At 39.6% G+C, this 14,623-nt stretch overlaps 1 protein-coding gene across 2 annotated transcripts in view; it reads right to left on the reverse strand.

Annotated features, from left to right (window-relative positions):
- Positions 1–14,623, reverse strand: part of chchd3a (coiled-coil-helix-coiled-coil-helix domain containing 3a) — a 67,065-nt gene that overhangs the window by 33,187 nt on the left and 19,255 nt on the right. For both annotated transcript variants that reach the window (XM_008315638.2, XM_017034805.2), the window contains one exon: positions 12,598–12,778. In XM_008315638.2, the coding sequence (XP_008313860.1) occupies positions 12,598–12,778 (181 nt within the window). The remainder of the gene's footprint in view (positions 1–12,597; positions 12,779–14,623) is intronic.

Below are 14,623 nucleotides of genomic sequence, written 5' to 3' on the forward strand. Positions count from 1 at the left end.
AATTTACCAAAAACATAATCAAACACCTTAAGAAAGAGCAGAAACTTGACATGCTAATTGGACCACTGTGTCATGAAAAAAAAAAAGACCATGAACGCTACAAGGTGCAGACGGAAATGCCCTCCCCGGAGATCCTTTTAGCAGAGTGAGTAATGATCAGCGACCTGGAGGGTCAAAGGGCTGACCCACTCAGGACAGGGACCGAGGGGCCAGGACTGCGACCCAAGGCCATAAGGTGTAGGTAGGGAGTGTGGGTGTCTTAACCGGCTAGTCAAGGGCATATGGAAAACTATCGTCCATGTGGAGCCAGTCGCTCATTATTTGGGGGTAAAGGTCAAAGGAAGGCTTGAACTTAAACAGCTGTCTTTAATGATGGTGACAAAGGGTGCCTCAACCCACAGACATTTTCATCTCTTTCACACTTGTTTACAGTTAGGTTCTCATAGGAATAGGCTTCTAAAAGGAAAACAAGAACAAGCCTCAGGTTCTCTGGATCTGAAAGCAGGATCCAACACAGGAATAGCCGGGAAAGAAATGATTCTGCTATGAAAAAGAAAATTAAACCTGTGAGCCCACAGATTGAAACCCTGGTAGAAACATGAAAAATGACTTTCATATCTACACCCAGGAACTAAAGGCCCTTAGCCTTTGTTGACGACACCATCTCCACTACTCAACTGCCAGTAACTTCACTGAGGGACAGCAACAACATCTGCTGGCTCAGAGATTGATTAATTAGCTGATCAGGCGCCTGCAGTGTAAACCGATTGATTGATCATCTTGCAGTTGGAGCTGCCTTTATCTAAAGCCCTGGGGAGCAAACCTCTGAAGGTCCCGAGTCATCTGTCATGTCCAACACACAGGGGGAAGAAGAAAGAGAGATGAAGAACTGTGGGTTCATTACCAAGACACAGGGGGCATGTATGGAGAAGCCTCGGCCAAGATGGAAAGGGAGACCATGCCAGAAGAACAATGAAAACGTAAGGACAAAGAGCGTTGGACAAAATGAGAAGAAAAGATGATGGGGTGCAACCACAGCTGGCTGCAAATATAGACAACTATAGAAGGTGCAGAAGGGGCAGGAAGGTGGGCAATATTGGTAACTACCGGTGGAAAAAAAAAAAAAATAGTAACGGACCCAATTGAGTTTTTACATTGGATGCACTTCTTCACACTACCCCACCTGAGATTTGGGCACTCGCAGATAGGGGTCACTGCCACTGCACTACTCTAGTCCCCACACTAAGGGACACACAAAAAAAACATTTTCTCAGCAGATTCGGTCTGTGAACGAGTTATTTTTTCAACTTTTGGAAATGTTAAAAATGCTAGTACATGTTAAATAAAACCTTTGAAATATAGACGGAAAGCAAACGCACCAAACAACCTGAAGGTAAAAAAAAAAGGGTATGGTGTCAGTGGACAACAAGTGTCCCTTGGGAGGAAAGGGAATCACTGTGGGAGCTGAGGAAGCAGGGAGAAAACCATGAACAATGACAAGCTAAAAAAATAAAGGTGAGAGGAGCGCAGCAGGGAGGACAATAAGAAAAGACTTAAAAGACTAAAAAAAGGGGGACAACCTCTGGGTTTGCCGCAGACATTGAACTTCAAGCCTGTGAATGTGCCTGCCCTACACCAACCTGCCTGTGAGTGACAGAAACCTGGAGGGAACATGTCTGTGGGCATACTGTACAGTTGCCAAAGCATGCACGCTCATGCTGTGTATCAATACATATTCATTTCTGCCCAACGGCAGGTGGTCTTCTGAAGACCTTGTGGAGCTGGGAGAGAGCCAGTCCATCTTTAAACCTTTGTCTGTCAAGTCCAAGTCAGCGAAGACACAGGGTCACCTCCAAAGCCCCATTTATGTCTGGCATTACCAAGCATTAAGGGATAGCTAATAAAAACTGAAGAGCTCTAGGTGTCAGATCACACCTGCTACTGGTCTGCTGCTCCACATGTGTCTTGAAGCGTATGTGGCTCACCTTTTGAAAATGCCAGAAGTACAATGGAGTATCCACTATCACAACTCCAAATCAAGAATGCAGATCAACAGTTTTTCAGCTACGTCAAACTGCCTATACTTAGCTTATCTCGTGGTGGTACTGTGTTCAACAGTGTAGAGTAGAAACTAGGGACGTCTGATATTACCTTTTTGCCCATGTCCGATATTGTCTGAACGCTTAATCTCAATCCACAGTTTAAACGAGACCCTTTGGGGTCCACTGAATGGGCGGCCTATTATGGTCCGAGTTTTTGGCCCCATTCAAACCTTGCGTCAACCTCCCATTCTCAGTGCTGTTACTGAACACCAACAGCCTTCTGTGTTGAGCTAAACCCTTTTAATCTCCACTGGCAAACAGTTGTTAATATTCCCCTCAGGTTATTTGAAGTTTATTTAAAGTTCAGACCTAATGTAGTTTAAAGTGCTCTCTGTGACTAGTTTGTTTTCTAATCAGACTTTTAAACATTGTTTAGAAATTGATTTTTGAATCAATATCCCTAATTTCTCTCTTTCATGCATCTAGACTTTCCCTCATTTTTTTGTTCTCTTTCTCCCTGCTCTTACCCAGATTTTTCTGCTGTTCAAGCCTTCCAACTTTATTCCCTCTATATGTTAAAGTTTCCCCCATCGTTCCATCACACTCTGTCCCTCTAGCACCATTAGCTGAGCCGGCTGTTCTCTTCCTCAGAACCTCATTAATACCAATCTCCTGTCAGAGCCAAGAGAGAAAACACAATGAAAAAGCAGGAAAAGGCAAAGGAATGAGAGCGGTGGAAAATACCTGTCATATCACACATCCAGTGTACAATTCATACTGACAAAACAATCCACACATAAAACACTAATTAATTGAACTTGCTATTGAAGGTATCAAAAAGGAATTATATAATTTAGAAAGAGTATTGTCAATAACTAAAAAGTCTGAAATTCAAATTGCAAAAGACATTTTCATGCATAATGTTATTAATGCATAGTCAAATATATGAGATGAAAAAGTGACCACCTTTACATTAGAGAATCAAATAGCTTGTAACGTTATGTCAAAATAACCCCAATATGCCATGAAGTTGCCAACTTCAGTTACAGTACCAACAATAATGTTGAAGAAATCCATTGATTTTTGAAAAATTAAAAAAAATGAGACAGCAATGCAACATTTGCCGAGATTTTTGAAAAATAAAATAAAAAATAAAAATAATGAGACAGCAATGCAACATTTGCCGACTGAAAGTGATCACTATTTCAAGTATTAGAAAAAGGGAAAACCTACACAGATCTTATCAAAATAAGTCAGTAAGTTAGCTAACATTAGCTTAACAATATCAGCTGTGCAACTCACTTTATACAGTAATGGTATTACTATAAATCAAGAACCAAAACAGCCTAAAAATATTGACCAAAGAAGTGAACTCTGATTGGTCTGTTTTCATCCCACAAGGTAAGTGATCAGTTTGATTAAGGGTGAACGAGCTACAAAGACACATTATGAAATGGTAGCCATATTGTTTAAATGGTTGAGACCAAACCAGAATGAAAACGTACATAAACACAGAGAGAGCACTGGGAAACTCAAACAGTCAATTCGACCGTAAAAGCTTTCTTGTCAGAAAGCAGCTTCCGTGACACCAGCATCCATCCATCAATCGAAGTGCTGCCGAATCTCAGCCTCACCACTGGCAGCTCGCTGTGCCAATTAGCTGACAGGGTGAGGACCCAGTACAGATTACCAGCCACAGGCCCTGCCAATTACAACCTGCCCTCTAGTCTAAGTCCAACACAGGCCCAGTGTGTGGGCACCACAGCCTGGCCAGGGGTGAGGTATGGCCACGAATATGTAAAAGAAAAAAGAAAAGAATGGACATAACTTCAAGACAAGAGGGGAATTACAACAGGACAGAAGACAGAATAGAGGGAAAAATAGAGGGAAACTGAACTGAAAAAGAAACACACATACACACACATAACCACGTCAGTGCACTGTCAGTTAGAACACACACAACCACGTCAGTGCACTGTCAGTTAGAAAGGATCGAAAAGGCAGCGGACCAGACAGACTATCGGCTCATTTAAATTGACCTCTCACACCACACAAACATTTAATTAAAGCATATCCTAGAGCAAATTTTCACTGACATTCACACGGCAAAACAAACCTCTGCCTCATGCAGTGCTTTGCATTAAAAAAATAAAAAAAACTTTTAGGAAATAGCCACAGGGACCAGCCAGAAAAACTGTGATTTTTTTTCCTTTGCTGTATATTTAAGTATTCTGTTTTTAATAACCCCCCCGTAAGGGTAATAATATGTGCACTTGACATAATTAAAATCTCAAAGTCATGACTTCATTTTTTAAAGGCTAAATACCTGAGTAATGAGATACTCGAGTGCTGTGAGCAATTAGGAATCCACCAGGAAACAGGTAGAGGAGAGAGGTTGTTGACTGCCAAACAGCGACAGTGTTTTCCCTAAAAGTTGTTCTGATGTGAAAATCTGTGTTCTTACAACAGCCTCAGAGGAGCCAAGTCATTTTGTTTGGTTATGCTTCAAGTCTTACCTTCAGTTCTGGGTCTAAATCCACCCTGTGATCTTTGCTACATCACCCTAAACCCTGCAACGATCCATATGCAGAGAAAACACTCAGGGTAAAAAAAAATCATTTTTAAATCCATATTAATCAAACACTCGGACGCTCTCTTGAAACCAGTTAAATCAAGCCCTACAGGCGTTACTTTCAGAGCAGCTCCAAAGAACTGCAATCCAAAATAGGATGCAATTTGTCCTTGACGGGCTGAGCAAATCCTAAATATGTAAATGACAGTGAACCACTACCTCTCTTTATCTCACTCAAAAGGCAAAAGAAATGAGGACCTCTTTCTTCCACCGGCCGTGGCTCTACTCTGTGATGTGGAGAAAAAAGTAATATGTTTGAAGAGAAAGAAATATATATTTATATTTTTCATCTTTTTTTAAATACCACCAACGGGCATCAATTCAAAACACAGCAAGTCTCCTTTAATACCTGGGAAATTAAATTGTCTGCCCATTATCAGCCAGGTCCAGTCATCTGTATCTAAAATGCAACGGTGCACAACTAAAGCAACAAGACTCACTTAAAAAAAGAAGAAAAAAAAAAGAGAGAAAAAGGGAAACAGGACATGTGCTGGAGACTGCAGTTTTTAGAGGAACAGCAGAAACACGAGGACCGCGGTGAGCAGGGGAGGGTGAGAGGGGGAGATGGCGGGGAGGGGGGGTCGTTGCATTAAAATGTTAAGCTTTACCCAGTCATTTTCAAGCCAGTCAAGCATCAAATAGAAGAGACTTTACGGAGGGAGTGGGAAAGGATTTTCTCCTGGAGCTCTGACAGGATGGACATGCTGTTTGTGTCTGTCTGAGTGTATAGGGAACAAGCAAACAGACTTTCTGGACGTGCTCCGTTATACGTTGCTGTGAAAGCTGAGAGCCAGGGAGAAAAGAAACGGAAAGAAAAAAACGTAGCAAAGAACTTTATCGAGCCTTGTATGTGTAATTATATAAGAAAGGAATTGATATAAAGGAATTACGTTTTTATTAGGGACGTCAAAAAAAATTAATAAATTAAAGTGTTAACCTTGATGATCCATTCATAAAATTAATTAGTTTAAAATATTGAACGCATTTTAATGCCTGTGCAGGATGACACAAACTGTATATTTAACAATTCCGCCATATATCACCTGACTGGTACAACTGTCAAATAGATCATGAGGGACGGCAGACTGATTATTACTGCAGTATTTTGTTGAGGACAACTCCTTCATCTAAGTTTAGAAAGGTGAAAGTTGGCATATTTTACACAGCACTGCTGAGTAGTATACGGTTCTGTACTTTGGCTTATTTTTCTTGACAATTTTCCACATTAATAATTCCATCATTTTGAATTAGTCAGAGAAAATGGCAGGTGTGAAATAAAATGAGTTATTTTAACCATAAGTTGATGTATCTTAGTTAATCCTGACTTATCTTCCGCTAACCTATGATTCATTTTATGGCAACGAACAAGCTGTGGATGTTGCTTTCCATTTTCCATCAACTACTACTACACAGAGCCAAATAAAGGACAACCACCGACTGGCCTTGAGTTTGACAACTGTGTCAACTGAGGTGTTCACGTGTCTGGACAAAATACTTAACCTCCTGCTGGGTATCACGCCCAGCCACAGGGGGCTGTATCCTCCCACTGTTGGCCCTCAAGCTGAGATAAATGGTCCACGCTGGATCAGGAAGGAAATACTACTGCAGTACTAATCACAGTATAGGATTATCAGCTGTGGCAGCTGTGAAGACGGAGGTAGCTTTTCGAAGTTTTTCTTTAAATTCCCCCACCCTTTCATTGAAAGTCCAGCTTATCAGCAGTTAAGTACGTATCACGGTGTTCCACAGTGTTTTCGTCCTGTTTGACGACAGTAGACAAAGGCACTGGTAGACCCTAACCAGACCACCAGGAAGATTGATGACTCTGGGTTTGATTGAAAAGTCTGCCTGGGGGGTTAGGGCCTGTGTCTAGGTGAGAGGCTGAGGCCAGTGATTGATTGGCCAGCAGACCGGTTTACCTCCGCAGGGAGCGGTGTTGCTGGAAATCAAAAGCAGCGACAAAAGTCTATGATTTCATTAAACCACAGACGCAGGTACTGACAGGTGGATACAGACTGGGAATAAGAAAGTGGTATGATTTATTCTTGCATACGTCGTTATTCCTCAAATCATGTCATCTGTCAGCAGTTAATAATACTGTAAGTAGGTTTGAACACACACACACACACACATACAAACACTCTCTGCTGTTACTATGACACCAGATAACTAATTAAGTGTTGAGTTTAATGATTTGACCGTAACTCTTAATTTGTGCTCCAAATCAATCCAAAGCCATCACTTTTTTTCTAGGTGATTATTACTCACACTTATAACGAATGTTTTTATTTCCAGAATACACGAGACGATACGCAGATTTAATTGTTATCACACACATCAGGAGAGAACAATGCAGTACTAATTCAGCACGACTGGCTTGACCACAGCTATTTGTATCATGTGAATCATTAACTTATGATTGATGAATAAAGAGACCAAATTAACTCTCAAACAAAATACCAAAAAATAACTGTCCACAAGTGTGTGATTCAATTTTGTACCAAAAAAAAGTAAACGACTTTAAAATAATTTCACTTGAATATCTTCAAACTGGACTGTTGTAAATACCCGTTTGCCCCCTGAGTGGCAGGACACGTGTGAACGCTGACACAAAACACACGACCCCCAGACAGGAGAACCCTGTGAACAACAACAACACTAGCAGCAGCAGCAGTGATGACAACACAAACCTGTGCGTACACTGCTGTGAAGGTTCAATTACTGCTACACTTGCTGCCTGGCTCCTGCCCTTCAGCCTGACAGGAGGGGGAGGACGAAGCTCCTTTTTGCTCCTGGAAAAAGCCTGAACTACACAATACGGAAGCATTTATAAGACTGTCAATGTATTTGTCATTACTTCCTAATGTGCAGCATCCCACTGTTCACTACTGATATAGATACAGATGGGAAAGGAAACAGTTTTAGTTCCTTTCGTGGTTGCCAAGTAACCAGTATGGAGCCAATGACAAAAGTTTAAGATTCAAGATTTGTCATTTAGGGATGAACGAACAGATGACAGTACGAGGGAGTGGGTGAAAGTTTGTCACCAAAACATGTATTAATACACAGAACTATTTTACTACTGGTATCAAGACACATGGTCACCTCTGTGGAACGATTTGAATATTTGAGAAAAACGAGACAAATTTGAAGTGTTTTTAGTTGGACCTGAGATAGTCATGAATGATATCCATTTATAATTAAAAAATAATATAAAATATAATGTTTCAAAAAACAATTAAAATCCAAAATGCCATAAAAGCAAAATTAAGAATATAATAATTTGAAAGTATTAAATTTCATTTTTAACTTAATGTAATAACTAAAATCATTTGGCTACAAAGAGTGACTGATTTGAGACTAACACTGAGCTACAATTTAGTCAAAAGACTAAGATCGCAACTGTACGAGGACCGTCGATAAAACTGCAGAGTGACTGCGATAAATCTAAGGTGGATAAAAGAGGAGTTTAAAAAAGGGTGTAAAAAAAAGAGGTATAAATCATTTTAAAGCTAAGCTTCTATAAAAATAATGAAAGTAAACACAATTACGTTAGCAAAAAATAGCCTTTACAGAAACGAAGCCTCAGGATTTACGATGATATTACATAAAAAGTACAGCGGCAACAATGAACATAATGTTTTATTTTATTTCCCACTGTCAAAATAATGTGCAACGACAACGAACGTGAAGAAAGTTTAGTTCAGACAAATGAGTCAAAAACAGTGTATATTTAACCCCTACTTGTGAATTATTTCTCTTTTTTAACTTGTTAAACATAATTAAATTGAACGAGAATACCGTTAAGGGCTCATTAATTAAAGGTCCTTTAATTTAAGCCGTCTATGCAGTGCCTCTCAGTTGGTAACATTAAAAAAAAAAAATTCTACTAAGTGACTATAAAAACCAGCAATTGAAAGCCGATTATGAATCCATAAAATCTAAACGACACTCGGCTCAGGTCTAAACCCCTGACTCGGGGTCGTTGTGCAGATTGGGTGTCGCCGTAATTGGTGCAGCTTTGGTCGCGAAGGTTACGGCCATTACAGGCGAGCGTGGGGAGGCATAAGTGCACGCGTCGTGGCTCCGACTGTGTCTGAAGTGGAGCAGGGAACGTATGGGGGCCCGGCTGCTCACCGTGACCTGGATCTTAATGAGGGGGACAAATCAATATCACAGAAGAACGGTGGTCACCGCAGACAAACATTGTCTCAGTTGTGACCGTCGTGTGTTCAGGTCAATTCACTTGCAATTAAAAACCAATCTGAAGAGATTGGATTGACTCACTGTAGCAACAAGGCTCTTTAATCTACGCCTGAATACCCTTGGTTCATTTGTAAATTTAAAGATAATTCTCAATTTCTAAATACTTGTCCACATCATCATGTCCTGTAAATTACATTAATTTTATGTGCCCCCCCAAAAAATAAATTATTTTTATATATTATTTTTATCAAGTCCAAAGGTCCCAAGACAAATGTCTTGTTTCAAAAAGTTCCAAACTAAAATTGTTATGACATCTCTCTCGGGTCTCATGAACATCTTTGATCTTAAAGTTTCATCTCTGTAAAATTCATCAGTTTTTTATTTTAATTATTTAATCAGGATTTTGGAAAATCATAAAACTAGGATAAAAAAACATTTTTAAGATAACTTAAATGGTAACACTACACTAGATTGCAAAATTTAATCAAAATTCGTTTTTTATTGACTTGAGCAGGGACATTGAAATCTTATTTCAATTATTTGAACTTCAAAATCTGTCGACTAACTATATCTTCTTTGACTTTTCTTCTGTCATGAAAACTCTTATTTCACCTCAGGTGACTTGGACTTGGACTCTTTTTTATATGCAAAGACAAAAGACAGGGTAAATAAATCAGATTATAAGTTAGCTCGTACCAGTGCAGCATTTAGTGTAGCAACACAAAATGTGTTTCAAGATCCGGTAGCAACACAGACTGAACGCACGTCTTCAAGTTATTAGCCATCAGATTATGTGATTAGTAGAGCAAAATGAAACACCTCTCCCAGGTGTCAGTCTTGATTAACATATTCACACCGACATTTAAAACGGCAGTAATTTTCACTTCTAATAATTGATGCTTATGAGTTTGGCACATTTCACTAGGGGCAAAGAATCAGAAGCAAGTCATTTGAAATGTAAGAAAAGGTATGTACATATATTTTAAGTTGAATCTTGTCAAAGGTGGTCCTTATTTCTTTTGGCATTCCACAGGCGTAATAAAAAGAGGAGTCTAACAGTAAGACACGAAGGAACAAAAAAAAAAAACAAGAGAAACGTACGTTTTATCTAACATGAGTTCGCTGTAGGAAGGGAACATTCCCGGAGTTTTGACAAATACGGAGTGAAATGACAATGGCTGGGAGATGCCCTGGGAGAGAGGCAGCCTTTGGAAAAAGCAAAAACTCCATTTGTAGTTGAAAAGAACAGTGGCTGTTGTCAAGGCGTCTGACTTGACAATTACACGAGTGGTGAAAACGGCGCTGCGCCTCTGCTGATAACCCGCTGGATTCCATTAAAACGGCGACACTCCAGAAGAACGCTCAAATGGAGGAAATTATCATACACACACACGCAGAGGCACGCGCAAACACACACACACACACGGAGACAAAGTCAGAAACCCACTGACAGCGACTCCTTTTGCTTGAATATACATACTTTAAGAAAGTGAAGACAAACTGGAAGGAGAACAGACACAATGGAGGGAATTCAAACAGTCTGAGTAACAGGTGCAGACTGAGAGTGAATACAGAGTCACTGCGGTGTTTCATAACTGCAGCTTCAAAAGCCATTATTATCCCTAGGTCGGCCCTTAGGCTACAAGTAGCAGCTTCCTGGTGAATAGGCAGCAAACTTTTCCTACACAAAGAGAGTACAGCATTGAACAGCAGGCAGTTTCAATTTGGAGCGTCAATCCTGACCACCAATAGTCCAAATTTAGTCAATAAACTTTAGTCAACTTTGTTTGATGGAATGTAGTTGACCAACATGCAAAATATTTACAAAACTTATTATAAAAGGTATGGGCTTTTAATCAATCTGATATGGAGTATTAATATACAATAAGGATATGTTTGTTTTTATATATATGAATATAGATAAATACAATAATATATGTATATATTAACTATACACATACCTGTGCTTGTATTTAGAAATGCATATATGACTTCCAGAGTCATATATGTGTATATGTGCAGTTTGTGTATATGTGTATTTATATATACAGTACATATAAACACACACACATGCTTTTGTATATAGTGTATATTTAAGTTGTACAATATAAAACATTTCCAATCAGACTGATCACTGGGAACCTGTTGATTAATCACAAAGTTTCTGATTAGTTGTGATTATAATTGGTCATAATAAATCAGGATTATTTCAGACAACATTCCTAAATAATAAATAATAATAATCCTTTATATTGCTGAAACAGAGAGCAGTAACAGCAGGTTGATGTTTGTTGGTTTGATTGGTGACTAATCTAAATGATGGTGTCATTAATATTGGAAAATGTCAAGAAAATGATGCAAAGCTGAAAATGGTTGGTTAAACAGTGACTGTGCCACTCATTAGAAGTTTCACTGTCGATGCCATTCCTTTTGCTCGTCTTCAGAAAAAGCATCAAAAACTAAATAGCCAAGAAACACAATTGCAACGTTTTCCCTCACAAACGCTTAAGGGGGAAAAACACATCACATCATGTGTCAGCGTCTCTTTTCTTTGTGATGTGATCGCTGTTCCAAATGAGGAATCACTTATATACTTGTCCCGTGGTGTGGAATCAGGTCAGAGCTCCTCCTCTCTCCTCCCTTTCTCAATGAAATGATTCATTTTTCCATTACGTCGATGAGTGTGTGAAATGGGCTATATAATCAATAGCATAGGTTTATAAACAGCAGCCACACTCTGGGGAAAATGTGTTTTCTTTTTGAAAACAATGCTCGGCCCGTGTGTGTGTCTGTGTGGAGAGAGGAGCACGTCTGACAACGTTCGACAAAGGCAATTTACGGGGGAATAGAGGCAGTGGCGGCCCAAAGTGAAGGCAGCTCTCATAATACGGCAGGATGAACAGGCAGAGGACAAAATGATTAAACACACTTGGGATGTGGCGACAGTGAGACAGGCCAACTTTTAATGTGTTGTTTAAAAGTGACACCACAAGGTGAGGTGTTTACGATCGTAAATTTATGTTTCTTGGACTGTGAGTCAAAAACCTTTCGATGCTCACATACTTGTCACTCTTGTTGGTCTGTCGATCACAGCAAATAAACTCTGTGTGTGACTGAGGCCAAGCCTTTTGTCCATCTATTGTGTTCATTTAATCTGTAATTTGGTTTGTTTTTGGAAAGTTTTGGATGCATACCCCCGGCATGAAACAGTGCAGTACCATAAGCAACCATCGGGGGATGTTGTGCAGAACAGCTCATGTGTGCCCATGGAAGGAAAGGCAAGAAGAAGACATGACAGTACCATGACAGAAAACTGCTCCATCCACATGCTGTACCAGCGTCTCCTGTACTGTCTCTGTCTGGACGTCTCTCTGAGCAGGAACATTCTGACCTCTTTAACTGCCGCCATGTTTGTTATTGTCTGAGAAACTGAGGTCCGTCCAAAAATTAATTCTGAACTCAACACTGCCCCCTATAGGGTGTATTGCTTAACAACAGTGCAAGTTATGCCCTATCTTGCCCTAAATTGGTGTGTACACCAACAGTGGTAAAATCAACCATCAACACTTGTAAGTTCCAAGTCAACAAAATAAAACCACATAAGACAAAAACAGGACATTTATTAGTGGTCGTAGGTAACCTGTTTGCCACCTGTCTGGTAAAAGACTGGAAAACTAAAAAAAAAAAAAAAGATGATAATAATGATGACAAACTTACAAAAACATGAGCCCGGTGCCTCTCGTCCTCAGCAGCCAGCCTCTCCCTAACAAGAGCCTGCTGGAGACTCCCTTGAGCCAAGGCCCGCTCAGCAGACAGCATCCTGGACACTTCATCCTGGACCTGGGACTGGGCGTCAGCATGGGCCTTGGCTGCTGCCTGGGCCTTCTCTGCCTCCAACCTGCAAATATTTGCATAGTGAATTGACTTTTCAGTTATCAAAATATTAATGTTGTACTGTAGATGGTTAAGCAACTCAAAGTGTTTCCATTGTATGACTAGATTTTTAAAGAATGTTCTTGGTTTTTTCATAACTACTTTGTCACCTAATGGAAGGAAACCACACACAAAAAGCAGTTTAAATATGTCCATGGCGTCCAGCCTGAACATGGTGGCATTGGAGCATTTCCTGTCTTATCTTCATGCAGCTGGACACAAGCACACAAGCACACACACACACACACACACACACCTGTTGTTCTGCTTGCAGCACTGTTGCACAGCAGCTTCTCCCACTAGAATTAAAAGGTCACAAAAGCAATTGTGCTGCTAATGAAGAACAGCCATAGGTCAATATACTTGTATATTGATTTTCAATACTAATGTCAGATTCATCCATTAATGTCATTGCTGTTCCACAGCCTGCAAAGAGTCGACAACAATGGGAACAAGTGCCCAGATGTTATAAACTAAATAAGCATCTGTGTCGGACTAAACTGACACGCGATAGTCGCTTCTGATCAATGTTAATTATTTCTAAATAATAAATAAGTCGCGCAACTGAACTGGACGGAGGACAAGTCTATCAGATGGAGAGTCGTTAATTAAGTGAAGCAAGGAAATACAGATGATCTCTGCACAAGCAAGATCACCATTTGAACCCTGTCAATGCATTCTCATAGTTGCCCGGCAACGTTCTACCAACTCAGTAACAGCATGTTTGATTGGTGAAGAGGAGCAACGCTGAACAGCCTGCTCTAAGGGGACAATCAAAGGAGGTAATCTCAAACATGGAGCAGACAGACGGCCAGATGGGACAGAGAATCACTGACAGATGTAAATAATCGCCAGTGTGACAAAAACCCAGGAAAATACTTAAAAATAATACTGTTGGTTAAAAGGTGTGGGGATTTTCTAAATCAAAATTAAATCCCACTAATCAACTGAAATCATAACTGATCAATATATTTGTATTTGATGGGATTGATGTGATATCTGTTGACCGTGTATAAGACATGGACTCAGCTGTCTGACCAAAGGAGTGACGTAATATATACTTTAATATACTATATATAAGTTTTTGCAACCCCTTGAACATAAAAGTTACATTTTTCTACAATTATAACATAATATATATAAGTTTTTGCAACCCCTTGTACATAAAAGTTACATTTTTCTACAATTAGAATTCTTTTGAAGTGGAAGTGACCTTAGCAACTGTGACTGGACTATTACTCAACAAAAGATTTTCCATTAGTAATCTAGACTTGAACAAAGGACCTGAACCAGTTCAGTGAATAAGTTTTATGACTAATTTAAATACAATTCAAGTAAAAAAAACTATTATTTAATTTCGAAATAATAAAGGCTCCAAATGAGGCTTTGTTTAAATTTGACATGTCCATTTTTTATAAACCATTCATGGCCCCTTTAAATCAAACCTTGGCAGTTACGGGAAAATGCCCTATTGTGTTTTCATAATTCTTAATTGTGAAAACATTTAGCCACAGATTTGAATTCGAATCATTTGCAGCTTCATCAGGTTTCAATGATCATTGTTATGATTTAATATGATAATCGGGGCTGTCGAGCGTGTGGTCAAAGACACAGTTTTTGCCTTTTCAAGTCTTTTCTAATGGTATTCACTGATCCGCCAGGGAGGCTTTCATTTGTTATCCTACTTCAGAAATCTAATTTTCCTCCTCCACTCACCTGTGAACACATGCAGAATTTATACAGTGATGAATCACGATGGGAGGACAAACTAAATCTCCGATTCACTGTCTCAGCTTTGGTGTGAGGACAG

This window comes from Cynoglossus semilaevis, chromosome 8 (assembly GCF_000523025.1).
Source record: "Cynoglossus semilaevis isolate Cse_v1.0 chromosome 8, Cse_v1.0, whole genome shotgun sequence".
Taxonomy (NCBI): domain Eukaryota; kingdom Metazoa; phylum Chordata; class Actinopteri; order Pleuronectiformes; family Cynoglossidae; genus Cynoglossus; species Cynoglossus semilaevis.